Source organism: Branchiostoma lanceolatum, chromosome 10 (genome assembly GCF_035083965.1).
Source record: "Branchiostoma lanceolatum isolate klBraLanc5 chromosome 10, klBraLanc5.hap2, whole genome shotgun sequence".
Classification (NCBI taxonomy): domain Eukaryota; kingdom Metazoa; phylum Chordata; class Leptocardii; order Amphioxiformes; family Branchiostomatidae; genus Branchiostoma; species Branchiostoma lanceolatum.
The window spans coordinates 12,472,475-12,492,565 of record NC_089731.1 but is presented as its reverse complement, the minus strand read 5'-3'; the positions used below and the strand labels follow the sequence as shown (position 1 = coordinate 12,492,565).

Here is a 20,091-nt window from a genome sequence, read left to right as displayed (position 1 = left end):
AAAATAACAGGATTAAAAAAAACAACAATGGCACTAAAATCTAAAGGTTGACTTACTACTTTTTATACAGAAATCATGCTCAATAGAGTGTTAGGGCTTTATCTAGTGCTAGTAGTAGTCAACAGTCGGTCAGTCCTTGTACATGTACATGTACTTCCATTTTTCACAGATCTTGGTACACATGTGCTTGTTCTCTATGTACTTCTTCACTACACTATGCCCTAAATGTGTACCACCAAGGACTGCAGACATAAAACCTTTCTAATTCTCCAAACACTAGCGGCCAAATTTCCCACAGTTGTACAACTACATATAACAGCAACGTTACATAAACATCACTGGTCCTGAAGCTTCTTCTTGATCTTGGCAGCCATCTTGCCGGCAGGTGGGCGTGACCGTGGTCTCCTAGCAGCGCCAGGCGTGTCCAGGCGTGCTGACACCTCCCCCTGCATCTTCTCCATCAGTTTCTCCTGCTTGTCCTGGAGAATCTCCTTACGCTGCCAAATCAGTATGTTGTATCCTGAAGGAAAGAAATGATTTAAATTTTTTATACATGTATCTCAATAGATTAGCTTTTATTTCCGTTTATCACTGTCTACAGATACTATACCAGTCTGAGCCACCAACTCGTTGCCACCAACTACAGTAGGGGCATCTTCACTAATTACATGTAGCTTTAAAGAACCCTTGCAGATAGATATGCAAAGGTTAGGCATAACAGGTCGTTCTATGTACATATGTAATATGACAAGCTGCTGTCATGCTGCATGCCTGCGAAGCTAGTGTGTTTAGCTGAAGGGTGGTTATACAGATACAGCCAGACTGTGTCCACTACCTTAGTTAACTCTAGTGTATGAACATATTTCAAGTTATTCTTGACATTAGATGTCAAAGGCTGATTAAAAAAGAATATACATACCCATTGCTGAGACCAATGACTCTCCACTTGGACTGAACTTGTTGAGCTGTTGAGAACAAGTACATTTGTTAAGCCCAAAATGATATAACAAAGTGTTCTTATTCTACAAGTGAGTACCTGTTCATAAGCAACACCAATCTTATCAAGGTAGCAAGAACTTTTTGCCTTCCTGTCAGAACCTGAGAGCCTAAAACTTGAGGTAGAAATGGAAAAGAAATCAGTATATAACCATTTTGTTACAAAGGAAATTATAAGTGCCTTATATTATAAAGATACCACCAGAAGTGTCATAGCCTCTACCAGGCTCCGCAGATTGCTGGAAAAATAGTAGAAATTGGTCAAATAAAGTGAATAAGGGAGTCGGCCAGTGGACCCTATCTCCGTAGCCAACTCCCTTAGCATACTATTCACTGAATTTGCCCAATTTCTACTATTTTTCCATTTTTCCAGCCATTCGCGGAGCCTGGTAGAGGCTAAAAGTGTCATACAGTGACAGAACGAGTGCCCACGTACCGACTTGATGCCAGGAGCCCCTTGGTCCCGTAGCTGACAGACTGTCTCTCCTGTGTTGATGTTGAATATGTCGATGGTGTTTCCCTCCCCAGGCCCATGGTGGGGAGACTTGTTATCTGGATACCTGCCCACGACTGCCAGGTCATACATGGGGTGCCAGCAAGCCTGAAATGTACAAAACATCACTCTTAGAAAACAAGAAAGCAACATACTACTCTTAGGATACCCGACCCTGGCTATGGAATTAGGACTACGAGATAGGATTTTGGGGTATTTGTTCACTGCACGACTGTGGACACAAGCCAGAAGCGCACTTCCAACATGCCAAAATAATCATTACTATGATTGTGGGCATTAAGGCCACACCATTTTCATCTATTGGTTAACAGAATTTTCAAAAAAATGCTACATTGGAAAATCAACAGGAAAACAGAATCTCAGAGGAAAGTTTGCACTTTGGTGCACACAGTTTCAGGATGTGAACAGGGTCAGGTGCAAGGTTTCACCCCTGCCTTCTGTTTTCATGATTTTTTTTGCTAAAATTTAGAAATAAAATCCGCTAACCAAGAAATTAAATTGGTGTGGCCTTCATCATAATCTACTGTGTTCTGCAATTGTTGAATCATTGTTAATGTTTGTTTGTAATCAGTCTCTCTTTAAATTTTTCCACTGTGACTTGCACCTAAGTCAGAGACTTATTGCTGATGTAAGAGGATCGAATCTGCCATGTTTGAGGTCTGTCTTTAGCATATAGAGCAGGTTTGTACAGTACCATCCTTAGACCCTGTTCACACTCAAAAAATCTAACTAATTCAATCATCTTGAATCCATTCCAAATTTTACTAACCAATTCAACAAATGTATTCACATTCTTTTTAGGAAAACAAATCCCAAACTTGCATACATGTTATTCTTTTATAGGCTTTGTATCTGTTGGAGCCCAGTACTGCAAATTTCAAAATATTTTTGTGCCGGTGTGTTTTTGCAATTTTCTATGAACATGTCCAAACATTGGCCACCTGAGTTGAGCAACATAGGCCCGATTTACACACAAGTTTTCAGAGTCGACTTGGGGATGTGTGTGAGGAACTTTGAGCTGCTCAAGTGGAAATTTCCTACAGTACAAGTCAATGCTACTTCAGCAGCCTAGTGTTCTCCTTGCACAGTCCTGAGTCAACTTCAAGTCAACTCAAAAATCTGTGTGTAAACTGGGCCATAGTCTTAAATCCTGGGTATGTATCTGTATCTGTATAGCCGTTATAACCGCCCTTCGGCGTAACACACCAGCTTTGCAGGCACGCGGCGCAGCAGCAGCTGGTTATATTACACTGAATGGCCTGTCAAACCTAACTTTTGCACATCTGACTGTAAAGTACTTATCAGATATGTAAGTTTTGGAACATCACCTTGATGGGAGTGAGATGCTGGAAGAACCTGTGTGGATGGTAGATGGCAGTGTCCAGCCGACCCCAGTCTGGCCCACTGTACACTCGCAGGTCATGGTGCTGGTCAGTGGTCAGCAACTTACAGTGGTCATTGGGGCTGAAGTAGGCTACAGAGACAACACAGAGCAGTCTTAGCATAAATTCAAAACATTCATTGTACATCAAGAGAATCGATCATACTTCTTTTTACACGACTTTCCCCACTCCACCCAAGTGTAAAAAACGGGTACATTATGTGTGTGGGTCACAACATCAGCAATAGCTGCCTGTGTATTTAATTGCACTGTTGCAATTCCAATAAAAATTTGAAAAAAAAAAACTTCTTTTTTATCATTTATCAAATACCATAACCAACCACCATAGCTTCACCATGAAACTGCAGATGTAGGAATACCCTAAAGGAAACTGTTTGAAACAATCAATCACTCACTCACTTACATTTTGTACAATACTTTACATAATGTTATATTAACCAAGGAGGTAACTTAACAGTGACAAGGATATGGGAGATTCTTTATACACAACCAGGTATTGATCTCACCTGCTAACGTTTCGATGTCTCTTCGTCAGAGCTTCTAATACCTGGCTGTGTATAAAGAATCTCCCATATCCTATTTTCTACCAACCTGATGAAATTATTTTCGGAATTAACAGTGACAAGCAGTTTAAGGCACTCATGCTAGTTGATTTTACATCTAGTGCTATATGTATATGAGTACATAATGACTAAATTTTGTCGAGGGACACACAAATATTGTTTTCTACCCCTCTTTACTGACAAGCACTAGAGTAAAATGTTTAGAGGGAAGAAATTTCTGAATACAAAGAAATACGCAACCTTCTCCCTGCTGCCTAACTCTTTAAACAATAGGGAATGGGGAGCCAAACGGCTACTTCAGTGTGCTTGAAATTATCAAATACTGTAAATGCGGAAATGTTTGCGGTGGTTTTATGTTCACGGTTTTCAAGGCAACCGTTTCACCGTGAACTTAAAAACACCGCTAACATTTTTGTCCAATATTGTAGCAGTATGTGACTATAGCGCTACCGCAAACTTAAAACCACCACAAAAACTCCATTTTCGCCTTAGCGCGAAATAAAAACCACATGAAATCAAATGCATTAACAGTAACATCACCAATAACAACCCACCACTATTGATAGGATGATCATGCTGCAGGGTGTACAGTTCGCTGCCCCTCCCCTCCACCATACGGATGTCCCACAATTTCACGGTCCTGTCTGTGGACGCTGTCACCATCAACCAATCACAGCCAGTGTTGAACTCCACGTGGGTCACCTTGGACTTGTGCAGTCGATGCTGCCACAACTAGGACAGGACGAGAAACAGATTTAGTTGACTTTGTGTCTTTTCAGTGTTTCTTTTTCTTCTTCACATTTCAGCTGGTGCCAATGCGAGTCAGATCATTCAGTGTTTGTTCCAGTTACCAGATTCAACAGTACACATTCTTCTTCTTCTTTCGGTTAAGGCAGCCGCCTTCAACGTGGTGAAGATTTTGCTGCCTTTCTACTACTGGAAGTCTACTGCAAGTTGGGAGTGAGGATGTGAGATGTAACAAACCAGGGGTTGGGAATGGGAAGGGTGGAGAGTTAAACCTGTTATTTAAAACTGTCAAGAGTTGAACTGAGGGCGACCGAGGCTGGAAGGCTATTCCAGTCCTTGGTCGTCATGGGGAAGAAGGACTGGAATTATATTATCATAGTCATTGTTCTGAATGTAAGGAAACTTGATTGAATCTGTGTTAAGATTGTGAAGCAATTCTGAGTTTATTTCAAATTAATGATTTGATACATAAGTAAAGACTTAACCTTCTCCTTGCTGCCTAACTCAGTAACCAATAGGGAATTGGGTGGCAAACTGCTACTTCAGACTGCTTTTAAAAGGTTAAAGAAGACCATAAGACTAAAAATATGAGTCAACCGAGACCAATACTATGATCAGTATCCTATGCAGGTACAGCACTAGTAGACATGAAGACAGTTTTTCTATTGGCAGAGAAAATAGTAACAGGCTCCTTACCTTTTCTCCTTCTGTGTCCATCATGACTACATGGCCCATACTTTCTCCTGCCACCAGCATCTTGTGTGCAGCATTCACATCCGCTGAACAGTACCAGTTACTGCAAGGTACAGTAGTTTATGAGTTAGTCTTTCTATCTACCTATCTACTGTATTACTCTATTAAAAAGTTGAAACAGAAACAAAGTTTGACAATCAGTATTCCTCCTAGTATCATCCTAGTTTCATCATATTGTATCATCCAGGCTCTTTTCACATATACATGTTTCATTAATTTTTCAAAAGAAAAAAAGCTAGTCTTTCATCATGCACAATGTTGGGAATATCAGTTTATTATATTTCTAGTGCCTCTTCCCTCTCCTAACCAATTTAAATATCCCATCATTGTCTGAGCACTGAGAATTGTATAAATCAAGCTGAAATGAACTAGAAACGTTTGTTCAACCAATCCATACCATTTAGTGGCCAAGGGATGCGAATGAGCAATTCCAAGGCACAGATAAAACTCAACGGAGGAGCTTTAACATTCACAACATTATGGATGAGCAATGATGGAGAAGACTGACTGGGGCATCACATGACCCCTAACTATGATGTCATAGCCTAACACTAGAGGCGCCATATATTTGAATATATCTAACGTTACCTCCAACTGTGTGTAGACAGAAAGTTCCTGTTGTTTCTGCCATTGAAGTCTAGCAGGTTGACTGTACCATCCAGCTGAGCAGTGTACACCTGGCTGTCATTCCAGGGAGAGAACTTCAGAGCAGACACATAACCACCTGGACCAATCTACAGAAGGAAATATACAGTTATGGTTTTTGTTAGATGTCAATATTCAACTTTTCCATTTACGGAGGGCAATCCAAGAGAGCATAGAGCTAATAGTGACAGAAAGAGAGAGAGGATGGGAGAGGGCTTGCAAGAGAGCAAAATATATTGTGAAAAGAAAAAGTAAATGTGATCTATATCAGGTTTTAGCTCACTGAAGAGCTATTCTTCCACTGGTTGTGACAGGGAAGACAGACGCTATGTACAGTATTTACAGGTTCATTGTACCGGGGAAATTCCTTAGCTCTTTTCAACAAGCACAATGAACATTGGACCACGTATTGACGCCCTGTCCTAAACACTGCAACCCTTTCTGGTAGGGTGCATGTCAGGTGAGCAACACAGCCGGGATCGAACCCGCGGCTTCTAGTTCCAAAGGCAAGATCGCTAACCACTGGACCACGCACACTACATGTAAAAGGCCAACAACAAGAGTGTAGGAATACAGAAATGATTGGGCATGGGGGGGGGGGGGGCAGAAGTGATTCAAATTAGTTGTGAGATGAGATACATGTATAATAACTATAGAGTTTATGAATGTCAGAGATAGGTTAGAATGGCTATTGAGAAATATAAATTTGATTTCAAGTTGAAATACTGAAGAAAAAAGGACACTAACCCCTTGAATGAAGCAGTCTGCACCAACTTTCTCAAAGTTCCACAAGATAATGTCACCACCCTTGGACCCTGCTGCTACCAGGGTGGGGTGGGAGGGGTGCCACTCTATAACAGTGACTCGTCTGTCAAACGGACTGGCTGTACGATACAGACCCAGGGAGCGCAAGGTTCGCAGGTACGGCTCATGGGGCGACGCATACACCTGAGGATGGGAATGACAATGACGCATTGTTAAGTTCCATACATATCAATCTTACTCATGACAAGAGTTCAGTCAACACAAGTTCTGTCTCCAGCTTTTAATTCTTTCCATTCCACTCATTGTTCAGGAGCCCATGTTGTTGATTTTCTTTGTTAAATCTGCCATATTAAGCTGATGAAAATTCAATCTAATCAGTTTCATGTCATGAAGTTCAAATGTTTGGAGGGATGGGGTGAGTTTTTTTTCCATCCTAACAAGCAAATTTCCATTCTGGGACAGAGGGACGGATCCTGGAGACAGCCTTGGCTTGTACAGCACCATACATGATTAATGAGCTGATCAACCAAAATATTTTTGCATGAAATTTTATACAACTTGAAGTAAATCAATTTTTCAGCATTAGACTGAACAACTATTTACCTTTCCATTGTTGTTGAGTCCCATTGCAGTTCTGTTGAGAGAGAGAACAATGTTGTCTGACTTCTTCCGAGTCACCTCAAAGAACTCATCTCTCTCCTCCAAGTTCACATAATGATTGGTTATCATCTCCTTGGGGCTCTTTGCTTCTTTCTTGTCTTGTCCTTTGGCCTTCCTCTTTCCTCCCACCTTTTTACCACCTGAAGGGGGCCCTGTGTCTGAAGATTTCTTCCCACTTGCTCTTGGTGATTTATTTGAAGAAGTAGACATTTTCTTCACCTTGACTTTGAGACATTCCATGGTAGGAGTGCCTGAAGTTACCTTCTTCCTTTGTGTAGGTTTTCCCTTACTTGTTGAAGGTGCTGGTTCAGCTGATTTTCTTTCTGCCAACATCTTTGGTGTCTTTGGACTTTTCTGGTATCTGAAAGCTGATAAGCCTTTCTTGACTTTCTCAAGTTGTGGGGATGGGCTGTCTTGGTCAGAATCTGAATCATCGTCAGACAAATGTGATGCCAGCTTCTTTTGATTCTTTTTGCCATTTTTCTCTTTGCCATTGTCTTCATCTTTGTTCATCTTTGAAACTGTCCTTTTCGTACGTGAAGTACCAGGGGTTGTATCTGCTTTGCTGGTTTTCCCATTTGCCGCGGCACTTTTCCCCCTTGTTGCACTTCTACCTCTAGCGGAAAGATTTGCAGATTTCTCTTCAACTTTCTTTGTCTTGGAATGCTTCTTCGAATCTTGGTCAGCCTTTGATGCATCCTGGCTGCTAGAACTACTTGAAGTGCCTGGGTTCTCTTGTTCGGAATCGGATTCATCCTCAGATAGATCTGGTCCAGGATTCTTTGCAGTCTTGTTGTCCATTTTCTTTCCATGACTTTTGCCGTTGGCTGCAGAGACTACCTTTGTTGTTGAAGTTCCATTCTTCAGTTCCTTGTTGCAAGTCTTCCTTGCAGCAGCTGGACTAGTCCTGCTGGACGATCGTCTCTTGGCTTTACGCGGCAGAAACTCAGGATTCTCAAAGTCATCTTCACCACTGCTGGACCGAGTCTCCTCTTGGAGATGCTTCCTCTTGTTGGACTTCTTGGAAGCAGGAGCCATGATTATTGTTGTTGTACACTCAGGTTTATATCAGGATCATATCTGAAACATCATAATGAAGATAAATTAAATCACTTTTGTATGGTAGTATTAAATGAAGTAGTAGTAAGGCAAGTGCATGGGTTGAACTATCATCTATTTTTCTGCATTTCCTGGGCTATATTCCTGAGATGATAAGAGCACTGGGAAGAGCGCAAGTACGCAATATGAAGGAGACAAAATCAGGACACAACAGGCAGACGCCTTCTATCCTGGAAGCGGTATCAAGTTATCAAGGTATGATTCCTGGGTTTACACATGCCCCCCCTCCCCAGAAAAGACCAAACAACACACAAAATCCTGCTGACATAGCGGAAAGGGGATCCTACAGCATTCCGCAAATAAATCCACATAAACAAACGTTACAAGGTCTTCTACACACACTTACCTCTGCTTTTGCGTTTTCCGAGGGTCAAAATACAACGAAACTCGACTGTGGGAACTGGACAAAGGCAAGTGACATGGGCATTACACAAGCTGATCTGCATTTGTTGTGTAAGGCGAATGTGGCGCGAAAACTGTCACGTGGGTGACATAAATACAAACACACGTATGTGGGCGTGGCGACAAAATGCACCGTCTATGACTTCTATCCTAACAATGAGCTCTTCTTTAGTGCAATTCTCGGTGTAATAATCTCCGAATCCTTTGAAATAATTAGATTTTGAACAGACAGGAAGGGATTTTTGTAGACAAAACTTTGTAGTCGACGTTGTGTTCCGCAGATTCGAATATGTATACCACCATATTGGAGCTGAAAAAAAAACTTGACATGAAAATATTCTTTAGATGATAAATTTGAAGAAATGAATCATACAAATGGCTCTGCTCTCACTCGTATCGTCCAATCATCTATGATGAATTTGAAATGCTAAAAATAGTATTTTTTGAATGCGAGGCTGGAAACAGCGTGATATGTTCACCCACTCCATTTGGCGACACTTTGACCTCACGTAGCCCACATAAACGCGCGAAGTAGTCTTCTCTCTGTCTGCGCTCTAAAATAAAGGTAAGAATTTCAATATTACGCTATTTATTCATAACTATATCATGCTCAGTTATGAACTGTTGTCTTGTTAGATTGTCTTTACATTTTCATGAAGTTTTATTCATTTTTCACATCATTTTGGTAAACGAAAGTGTGATTAGTTTTAATGGGTCACCTTGGATTTTTTCAACGTGTGATACTGACTTTTGATATCTACAGAACCTAAACCATGGCGGGAAACAACCGGAAGTTTTTCGTTGGCGGAAACTGGAAGATGAACGGCAGTAAAGACTCGATCAACGAGATCTGTGGGTGGCTGACGGCCGGGGACACGGGAGACACCGGTAGGGTATGGGGCGTGGAGATATGCACGGTGGGGAGGGGGGCTGGCATTGGCATTGTACTTGGGTTTGCACGTGCAATATTTGCATATGACCGTGTTAACGCTAAAATATTCCGAGGGTAATTTATTTCTTAAGAAAGGTAGAATGTTTCTGAGTCAATTACCAAAGTGGAAAGCTACTCTGCTCAACTGTATATATGAACCTTATGTTGTATTTATATATTCTTAAACTACTATTAAACGTTAGAAAAGATGTAACGTTATTTAATCTGTCTGTATCTATATCCATATAGCCGGTATAACTGCCATTCATCGTAACACATCCGCTTTGCAGGCACCTTAAGTTTTTTTGTAAGCTGCAAGTTGAACTTTTAATGTATACACACTACCAAGTGCCAATCCAGTTTTATTGAAATGACTTTGGTACAGTATTTAGGTCAAATCTGGTAAGAGAAACTTGATACTATGGAGGTCCTTCAACCACAATCACGGGCATTGTGCCAAGTGGGTACAAGAGTACAGCTGTCTAGAATGACCAAAGCTTGTTGCTCTTTTTTCTTTGCCTTTTTTCCAGATTTTTTTCTTCAATTTTCCAGACCATCTATTGACTGCTGATGTGTAAATATTTTTATGTGATAAGGAAATGAATTAACAGAGGACCTTTCATGTGAATAATAGCATATTCTGTCACAATGTGGATTTGATATCAAAAAGAGATTTATGATAATGCATTGAGTTGTTATATATGCCACTTATTATACAACATCATGCTGTTTAAACATGACAAACCTACACACCCTCGCAGTAACACTTGCAAGAGTTGATGATACATGTATATGCAATAGTATCTTTCCACTTCAGAAAGTTACAGTGATTAATAGTGAGGAAATGTTTAAGGATTTTTTCTTCCATGACAGATGTTGTTGTCGGCCCTCCCACTGCTTACCTGGGCTACGTGCAAGAGAAGTTGGCAGGATCCGGTGTTTATGCAGCAGCACAGAACTGTTACAAGGTGCCCAAGGGAGCTTTCACTGGAGAAATCAGGTACAGAAATATATACCAGGGAGTACAAATTCATGCCCGTAGCCAGGATTTTGACTGGGGGGGTTCTTATTAATGTTTGAGGGACCATCGAGCGCCGTAGGCGCGAGACGAGCGCCGCAGGCTCGAGCTTCCTAGGGGGGTCCGGGGGTATGCCCCCCCTGGAAAATTTAAAAAATTGAACCTTCTGATATGGCATTTCCCATGTTTTTGAGAGGATTTCAAAGAAAAAAATCAGAGACAAAGTTAGCAGTTTTTCTAGGATTCCAGCCCCGCTGGTGATACAAATAAGTCCGCCTTGAAAAAAAAAAAAACTTGGACGTTAAAAAGTGGACCCTGGAGCGTTTCAAATTCTAAGAATTGAACTTTCTGAAAGGGCATTTCCTGTGTTTTTGAGAGAATTTGAGAGGAAAAATCAGAGACAAAGTCAAAGTGAGAAGTTTTTCTAGGATTCTAACCTCTGTGGCCTTGCTGGTGATGCAAATACAAATAAGTCCGCCTTGAAAAAAACTTGAACATTGAAAAGTGGACCTTCAAGCCTGTGAAAGTGGATCTTCAAGCCTGTGGGGGGGTTCTTCCGAACCCCCCCTGGCTACGGGCATGAAATTATGTACCTGTACCAGTAACCAACTCTACATAAAGACCACCTGGCCAATGTGACCACTTTCTCAAAGTCCCTTAGATGATAAATTTTTCCCATTGACAAAAGTAGTAAGGATCCTGTCTATAGTGACTACCTGTCCACATAGATCAGATTTTATTGGTCGTCCCCTGAGTGGTCTTCATGGGCAGTTTTGTCTGTATTATATATTTTATTGTCATCTTGTGATTGAATCATTTTTGTGCTGAGATAAGAATCATCCTTTATGGATTCTTACCATCTGTCATCTTAATGATAAGGTGACAGTGTTGGTAAATGCTTGAGGGTACATAGATATAGGTAGAAGATATAAACTTCAGGATCTTTTCTTAACACCTAGTCAAAGGTTTCTGTTTTTTGTCTTTTTGTAAGTTGTCTCTTTTTTCTTTTTTTATAGCCCTGCTATGATCAAGGACATTGGCTGTGAGTGGGTCATCTTGGGTCACTCGGAGAGGAGGAATGTGTTTGGAGAGACTGATGAGGTGGGTACAATCTTTTTGATCCTTCGAGTCAGGTATATCCATTGAGACTAAAGGAGTATTCACTCTATAACGACAATGCAAATTCTATAACTGGATAAGATATCATGGAGATTTCTTCCGGACATTTCAAGTGACATCCATCACTCTCGAATGATCAAAACTAAACTGGCAGAATGAGTCCCTGAAGTCTGCTATTTTTCTGCTCGTGTTCTCTACATCCCACACTGACTCCAGGCAAATCAAAATGTCCGGAAGTGATCTCTGTATCTTGTAGAGATTGATTTGTCTTTAGATATTGTTTCCCTGGATGTGGAACCTTCTTCAACTAGTATATGAAAAAAAAATGCACATGTAGTAAAGAGGTGTGGCTAGGTTGCTGCTGATATCCACCTGCATGGATTTTATTGTCTAATGAATATAACACCATGTATGAATACTGTCTTTTCTGCAGCTGATTGCTGAGAAGATTGAACATGCCCTTGGGGAGGGGTTGAAGGTCATTGCCTGTATCGGAGAGAAACTAGAGGAACGAGAGGCAGGAAAGACAGAAGAGGTTGTCTTCAGGCAGACAAAGGCATTCAAAGGTCAGCCTTTTGTCTGAATAACAGACCTGATGATCTAGTATGGCTGTGTAGGTTCTATTTATTTTCCATTGTAACACTAAAATTTGTCCAACTGTATCTATGTTTACAAGCATCTATCGAAAGTCAAGAGAAGGTGCTAATATCACAGTAGAACTTTTACAACTTGAGGTAACCTTTGCTAGAATCTTATTGCAACTCTGGAATAGCACTTTGATTCAAAATGTCCTTTATTTTACTCAAACCAGACAGTTGACTTTTCTTCAATCATCATGCTTTTCTTCACACTTGTCTGTATTCTGATGTGATTTTAGAATTCTGTAGTATTCCTTTACATATGGCACCAGACTTGGCACACATCTTTATTTCAACTGTTCCAGACCTCTGTAGACAAGAAAATACATGAAGTTGAAGCTTTTTCAGTCATAGTTGTTACCTTTTTTTCTGTCCTTCAGACAAAGTGAAAGACTGGAGCAAGGTTGTTCTTGCTTATGAACCAGTCTGGGCCATCGGGACAGGCAAGGTGGCAACCCCTCAACAGGTGAGACATGGGGAAACTGTTAGTAGATTCTTGATGAATAGTTGAAGTAAGGGTACTGGTGACATGTACAGGATCACCAACATTTTTATCCATCCACAAAGCACTTTTAGATACAGGTACATCATTTTCTTGATTACTAAGTACAGCAGTAACAATTTTACTTACTGCCCTACTCTGTTTACTCTATATGGTCTAAGGGAGGACTGACTCAGGTGTCAAGCATAGAACTATCATGTTTTGAATAGATACATTGGTCTGAAGAAGATTTTCTGACAAAGTATGTTGCAAAGTTTCTACAGTTGTGTGTTGTTAGGAGTGTGGCTATATAATAATAACACATTATGCTACAATGAAGTTGAGCCTTATTGTTATGTGATGACCTTCCCAGGCCCAGGAGGTCCACGCCCGTCTGCGTACCTGGCTATCTGAGAACGTGTCTCCTGCAGTAGCTAACTCACTCCGCATCATCTATGGAGGTAACATGGCAATTTATTTTCATACATCAAAGAAAGAACTTTATTGAAGAAACAAAAGAATTTTTGTAAGGCCTTCTACAACTTGAGATAGACCCATTGGGTAGATACAAATTTGTCATCAATGTCTGTATCCGTATAACCAGTATTGACGCCCTTTTGACGTCACACACCAGCTTCTCAGGCACATGGCACAGCAGCAGCTGGTTTTACATGTATTACACTGAATGACCTGTCACACGTAACCTTAATGCAAATCTAGCTGCAAGCGTTTTTCAAAGATGTCTAAAGAGGATACCCCTACAAATGACTTCCACTCTACGATAATTCCATGGATGTCAGTAAGTGAAATACACTGAGACTTTTAGATGGAAAATCAAGTCAGTTTTAAAGTTTGAAAAGTCTGGTTCGAGAACACTTTACTTTTTAAAATCTTTACGAAAATGCAGGACACTTGTGATAATCGCATTTTATTCTCTTGTAGGTTCGGTGTCAGCCAGTAACTGCAATGACCTCGCCACCCAGGGTGACATTGATGGCTTCCTTGTGGGCGGAGCCTCCCTGAAGCCGGACTTTGTTAAAATTATCAACGCACGCAAAGCTTGAGGGTAGCATTACGTTGTTGTTGCAGAGCAGAAACTGTGTCCTTGGCCAGAAACTACAGGATAATAGCAAGTCATATAGTGCACTCTAAAGCTAGTGTAGGACATTGGTGGTGCTTAGGTATTTTCGGTTGTATTGTGGTCCTGTAGCAATACAAAAACATGGTGGACGCAAAAGATGCGAATGAAACTGCTAAATGTAGGCTTGTCCCATTATGCTGTTGATATTGAGGTCTGTCGTGAATGATTTGAAACATCAAGGTTTATGAAGTACCTGAGGTACAAAGTAAATGTTTGTTACACAAATAAGAGAAACTGCTGGGAGCATAAGGATGAGCAAGAACAATGATTGACAAGAAATTGATATACATTTGTAGTTTATTGACCTTAAAGAGGGCATGGAAATCTGGGTTAAGGGAGCTGAATTTGTCATCAAGTTTGGCAATGTGAGCAATAAATGTGTTGATGGTCATGTAGATATTGTGTGTTTTACTTTGTTTGATAAAGGTCAATACAGGCAAAGTAAAACTTAAAATGGTTTATTCCCTTCCTGTAGTGAGGCACATTGCATAGAATATACTGCGCTAAAGGTACACAGACTTTTTACAATGTTTGTTACACTGACAACTGTCATAACTTTTATTTGTATTTCAATGAAGTATTTATTTATTGTCAAATGCAACAGTACAATACGCCGACTCTCAGGGCAGCATAGCTGATATTTGAAAGTAGACATTTATGGATAGACAGATACATAGGCAATGGAAAATTTACACAACACTACTTTAGATACAATGCTACTGACAGTAATTATTAGTATTGTTGATATTGCAAGGAAATCAGTACAAATGAGTTGCATACACATGTAGATACAAATACTTGTTACTGTACATAACTGTATAACTGTTACTTTCATCATGGATAGAAGAGGACATAGACACACGTTACCAAAGTCTCAACAAATACTAGTAACTTTACATAACATTGCATTAATTTTTTCCAGCTGTCTCTTGTACTTTGCCTTCTACGCCCTGCCTACTCTCTGTCTCTTTACTTGTCCCAGCTACCTCAGCCTCTTTGTGCACAGATCCTGAATCTACAGTTTCAATGTCACTTTCATCTTCAAACATTTCATATCTACTTTCTGCAGATAGTGTCTCGTATGGTGAGGGCTCAAATAGTGTCCTCAATGGTGAGGGCTTAGATTTTGTCCGATATGGTACAGAGCCCTTGGATAAGCTTCTTGTGTGACTCGCAGTCCTCTTGTGAAACAGTTGAAGTGTGCCTGTCTCTTGTGAGGAGGGCTCAGATAGTGTCCTCAATAGTGAGGCCTTAGATTTTGTCTTATATGGTACAGAGCCCTTGGATAAGCTTCTTGTGTGACTCGCAGTCCTCTTGTGAAACAGTTCGGGGGTGCCTGTCTCTCGTGGATCATGCTCGTGGAAGTACCGTTTTGGCCACTGATGACCAGAACGGATGTGATGATGTTGCACAGATCCTGAATCTACAGTTTCAATGTCACTTTCAACTTTAGACATTTCATATCTACTTTCTGCAGATAGTGTCTCGTATGGTGAGGAGGGCTCAGATAGTGTCCTCAATGGTGAGGGCTTAGATTTTGTCCGATATGGTACAGAGCCCTTGGATAAGCTGCTTATGTGACTCGCAATCCCCTTGAGAAACAGTTCAGGTGTGCCTGTCTCTTGTGGATCATGCCTGTGTAAGTACCATTCTGGCTGTTGATGATCAGACCAGATGTAACGATGTTGTTTTAATATCTCAACACCCTTACTACTGAAGCAATTGTAGCTAAGATTAACATCCATCAGACTATGCAGTCCCTTCATACTCAAAGTATCAACTACAAGCTGAGCAAGAGCATCGGTCATCTTATTGCCATGCAAGTCTATCATATACATGTGTGTGAGGACACTTATCTTTCCCATCAGAACTGTACCACCTCTATCAGAGATATCATTGAAAGACAGATTGAGGTGGTTCACTGACTTCATCTTGTGAAAAGCCTCTGCAATCACAATGCATCCATCATCTGACAACCTGTTATAACTCAGATCAAGGTCTTCCAAACAGGACAGATAACCAACATGGGCTGCAAAGGATTTGGCACCAGATACAGAAATTTGGTTTAAAGATAGATCAAGCGTTTTTAGTGACTTCATGTTTACAAATACCTCGGCTATGGCAGTGCATCCTATGTCACTTATTCTACAGTTACTCAACTGAAACTCCTTGAGAAATTCTGCATGTTGAAGACTGATGACGAGAGTCTTTGCCTCATCATTTGACATTTTTACACGTATTGCTAGTTTTTGAAGCTTCTTAAGTGCACTAAGGTACTTTACAGCATGAGAAAGAGCTGTTACAGATTCTTTGCGCCCATTACTAATCACAAGGTCCATTAGATTAGACAGCTTAAGGAAGAGCTTTCCTATTGCCACACCCATCATATCATTCCATTGAGCCTGCAGTACAGTTATATTGAGCTTGGTCAACTGCCATGAGCCCTTAATGCTGTCACACATGACATCAACTTCAGTAGCTGATAGAAAACTCCATTCATCCAATTCTAGTTCCTGCAAGGAGGCAAGACGTGGCAGGCTCGACATTAGCATAGTTGCTGGACTAGTTGTAAGTTTGGATTTACTGCAGTATTTGGTACTTGGAGAAATGTGGCCAACAAGATATTGACCATCCTCAACACAACAATGAAGATCCAGGTAAGTGAGTTCAAACAAATGCTTTATAGCTTGCGTTAACTGGAACATCTGAATGCTATTGAGGATACCTGCTGTGTGCATGTACATCTGTATCTTATGAGGGGTTTTGCACGTGATTGGTCCCTTACTCTTGCTTCCCGCTTTTGTCACTGCAGATAACAGAGGAATACACTGCATAAGTAATAAGATGAACTTTCTGTCAGAGACGTCAGACCAGAAACCACTGGACAGATAAACATACTCTTTATCTGGTTCAGCTTCCAATTCGCTCAATATCTTTGACTCCTCTTTCTTCAGCTTGCTTCGATCACAAAGTCGGACAGACTGGACCACACAAGACTCATTGATAAATTTGATAGCTGCTGAGGAGAACAACAATGAGAGGACACTCTCTGAAGAAACATCTAAAACACCTCCGTCAAAGAGGGATTCAATACACGGGTACAAACGCTGTAAATGACGTGTTTCTGCCAATGCTATCAAGCAAGTCTCTACCTTTTGAAAAGGGCTGATAAACACACCGCCCTTTGCCAAAGCTGACAGAAAGTCACCAGCCCTGTCACCCAAGAGCCCACTTGTGAAGAAACAAACAAGCGGCATCCCTGCATTCTGTACCAGCTGCTGAACTACAGCCGTGTCTGTCGTTTTGTCTAAAGTATCCTTGATGTACAGTGCAACACAGAAGTCATGTAGGAACGTGTTGACAAATGTGTACCTTTTGGTCTCAGTCAGTTTGAGAAGGCCAAAGACTGTAGGGTCAAGACTCTTTCTTTCATCCTCATTAAGATCTATTTCTCTACAGTTGCTTTGCACAATGCTGTCGAACCCTTTTGATCCTAACTGTATCAAGGACTCGGTTATTGTCTGGGATAAGGAAGCACTTTCTTGTTTAGAAACACTAACGTTACCAGTTTGTCTTGCAAAATGTTTGCATAGAGAATACTGCAGGAGCTCTGTGAGTGTTTGGGGGAATGTGTGGTTTCTCTCTAACCAATAGGTAATGATATGTGGCCAGAAAAAAGGGATCAATGAAACAAGTTCTACTACAGGATCTCTCCATGCACTGTCTAAGAGTAGTTTAACCTGCTCAGTGTCACCAGGTAGAAACTCATCCACAAAGGTTTCCCATGTGGCAGCGCTCACAGAGGGAGGAGTCCACGGAGCTACAGGTGTCAAGATCAGACTCTGAAACTCCTCGACTGTCTGCTCCATGTCTGTAACCATAAAATGGTGGTGTACCGTTAGTATATGATCATTATTGGTCATCATCATTGGTCGGCTGCTACGCAGGCGACTGTAAGTTTCCAGTTCTTTCTGTCAGCAGCAAGGTTGCGATTTGCCCAGGTACAAGTAGACCGCTGTCGTCACCCAGGAGTTAGTATATACGTTTCATTATGTAGACATAATTGATATGGCGTCAACTTTTCATAACTACCAATTTCGTTTGAGCAAACGAAGGATTCATGGATGATAGAAACCATTTCAACAGAGGAAGTAGCTCGCTCCTGTCTTAACCATTTTCTGTACTCAAGTAACTGACAGTGTAAGTATGCTTACCTCCTGCTTTGAAATATTCTGCCCACTCTCGGTACTGCTCTTCGAGTATGATGACTCCCACGGCCAAGTCTTGTCCGGCGAGTGTTCGCATTTCTTCAGTGATGAGGCTGTTGGAGAAGTGACTACTGAGTTGACCAGACTTGTAGTCTTCCCAGAAGTTGTCTAAAGCTTCCAGACTTCGGGGGACCAAGTGAAGAATGGCGCAGCCCATTTTCACGTTAAGGATGTGCAAACTTGACTGATAAAGATCGTCTAACATTTCCTCTGTCTTTCGTTCAATTTTTTCTCTAGATAGAAGCCCTTCTGCCTTCTTCAACAAATCTAGCTGGATGCCTCCTAATTTTCCAAGCAAATCTAACTGCCTTGCCTTTTCATCCTTGAGCCTGTCCTCTACCCACTGTTCGTGACTGACACCTGTAGCTCGCGCGTCTTGGTTTGCGATTTTGGTTTCTTCGTCTGACGACCCAGAATCGCTCGGAGACGGAGAAGGCGTCAAGTACAAAAGCGTTTGGATTGCTGTTAAAACAAAAAGGACAGAAACGGTCATAAGGTTGCTTTCTAAAGGCGAAATGCATTTGTAAACAATATTCTGTAACATATTCTTTAGGCAAACTGACTCACGTGAATTTTGCACTGATTCCAAGCAATTACTTATTACCTTGATCAAAAATATAGAATATCGGTTCACACTGAAATAAAACCAACTTTGTACAAATAGCTATTAATCTATTTTGTTACCTTCTAAATATTTGTATCTATAATCTAAGAAAATTATAAGTCAACAATTTATCATGCTTCAAACTAAATCACACACCTGCAGGCTGTAGTCTGCTACTTCTCAATGTCGAAAGTCGTTGAACGACTTCGGCAGCGATGCTTGTCAGCTCCTCATCAACATCATCTCCCTGTACGCGTCGTCCACTCATCTGTTTCAATGTGGGAGAGTATTTCCCCACTAACTCACTAAACGCCTTGAAGTTGTCCTGGTTAGCATCAACCCAAATGGGGAATGTACGTTTGTTGTTTTTCAAACATGTCTCATACTCCAGTTTAGGCCAGTAGGGTTTGTTGAGGAATGATCTACTGACAACAACGACAGCAAGTTCCAAACTTTCACTCGATAAGGTCGAAATTATTCTGTCCCGAATGACTTCCCCTGGCTTGATGGAAACGTCGTCGAAAAATATGTCCTTTTCTGCCAACCCTTGTTGCTGCAGCTTGGTGACCAAAGGACGGACAAAGGATTCTTTGTCTTCTCCTGCGTGGATGATGAAAACCCGCGGCTCTGGGAAGAGGATAGACAAGTATGTTTTAATTATATTTTAACTACAACTCAACAAAAGCCCACAAAGGCCCAGAGAGCCTGTTATGGAGGCTAGCCAGGCATGCTGGTTCATATGTAAATGTATAAAAGGATGTTTAGATCTTAGAACTAGTAGTGTAAGTGATAGGTTAATCTCGACATGTTTAATCATTCATATACTTGTACGTAGGTTAATCATTTTGTATCCCATTGTTTGTTGTTTGCATGTATAGTTGTATAAGACCTTACGAAAGTCACCGTACTTGTGTTGTGTCAATAACGATTTTATGTATCACAAAGATGCAAATTAGAACATCCATATGGCCATTTGTTGTTGACGTCGAGATGCAAATTCTTATGATCAGTCCAGGTTTCACAGAACGTCACATATATACATAATGTACATACCTCCGGGAGGTCCATGCTGGACTTCGTCGTTCAAGATCCGCGCCAAATGTGGAAAACGGTGCTTCAGGGCATCCCGAAACACGGTGAACGCTTTTGGTCCTCTAGTAGGAAGAATGTCTAGCACGGCTTTAGCTTGGTCTTCGCGTGTTTGCTGATTCTCTATCTCGTCAAGATTCTCACCATTAAGGATTCCGCTGTCTAGAAGGCGTCGCCGAATGTCCCTGAACCGCAGGTCACTTGTGATCTCCAGTCGTTTGTCGCGAAGTAGGGCT

General features: G+C 41.1%; 3 protein-coding genes across 3 annotated transcripts; 1 reads left to right on the top strand and 2 right to left on the bottom strand.

Moving 5' to 3' along the window:
• Positions 1-204: 204 nt before the first annotated feature.
• LOC136443535 (DNA damage-binding protein 2-like) lies at positions 205-8,029 on the bottom strand. Its single transcript, XM_066440813.1, has 9 exons — positions 6,989-8,029; positions 6,368-6,568; positions 5,564-5,709; positions 4,919-5,018; positions 4,030-4,207; positions 2,839-2,984; positions 1,433-1,597; positions 920-965; positions 205-520 (listed from the first exon to the last, which is right to left on the bottom strand). The coding sequence occupies exons 1-9, from the start codon at positions 7,844-7,846 to the stop codon at positions 336-338; spliced, it is 2,025 nt and encodes a 674-aa protein (XP_066296910.1). The 5' UTR covers positions 7,847-8,029; the 3' UTR covers positions 205-335.
• A 997-nt stretch (positions 8,030-9,026) lies between these two features.
• Positions 9,027-13,863, top strand: LOC136443433 (triosephosphate isomerase-like). Its single transcript, XM_066440661.1, has 8 exons — positions 9,027-9,131; positions 9,330-9,454; positions 10,371-10,497; positions 11,532-11,616; positions 12,068-12,200; positions 12,653-12,738; positions 13,127-13,214; positions 13,696-13,863. The coding sequence occupies exons 2-8, from the start codon at positions 9,340-9,342 to the stop codon at positions 13,815-13,817; spliced, it is 756 nt and encodes a 251-aa protein (XP_066296758.1). The 5' UTR covers positions 9,027-9,131; positions 9,330-9,339; the 3' UTR covers positions 13,818-13,863.
• Positions 13,864-14,684: 821 nt separating this feature from the next.
• On the bottom strand, positions 14,685-16,528 carry LOC136443432 (protein NLRC3-like). Its single transcript, XM_066440660.1, has one exon. The coding sequence runs from the start codon at positions 16,444-16,446 to the stop codon at positions 14,803-14,805; it is 1,644 nt and encodes a 547-aa protein (XP_066296757.1). The 5' UTR covers positions 16,447-16,528; the 3' UTR covers positions 14,685-14,802.
• Between the last annotated feature and the right edge of the window lie 3,563 nt (positions 16,529-20,091).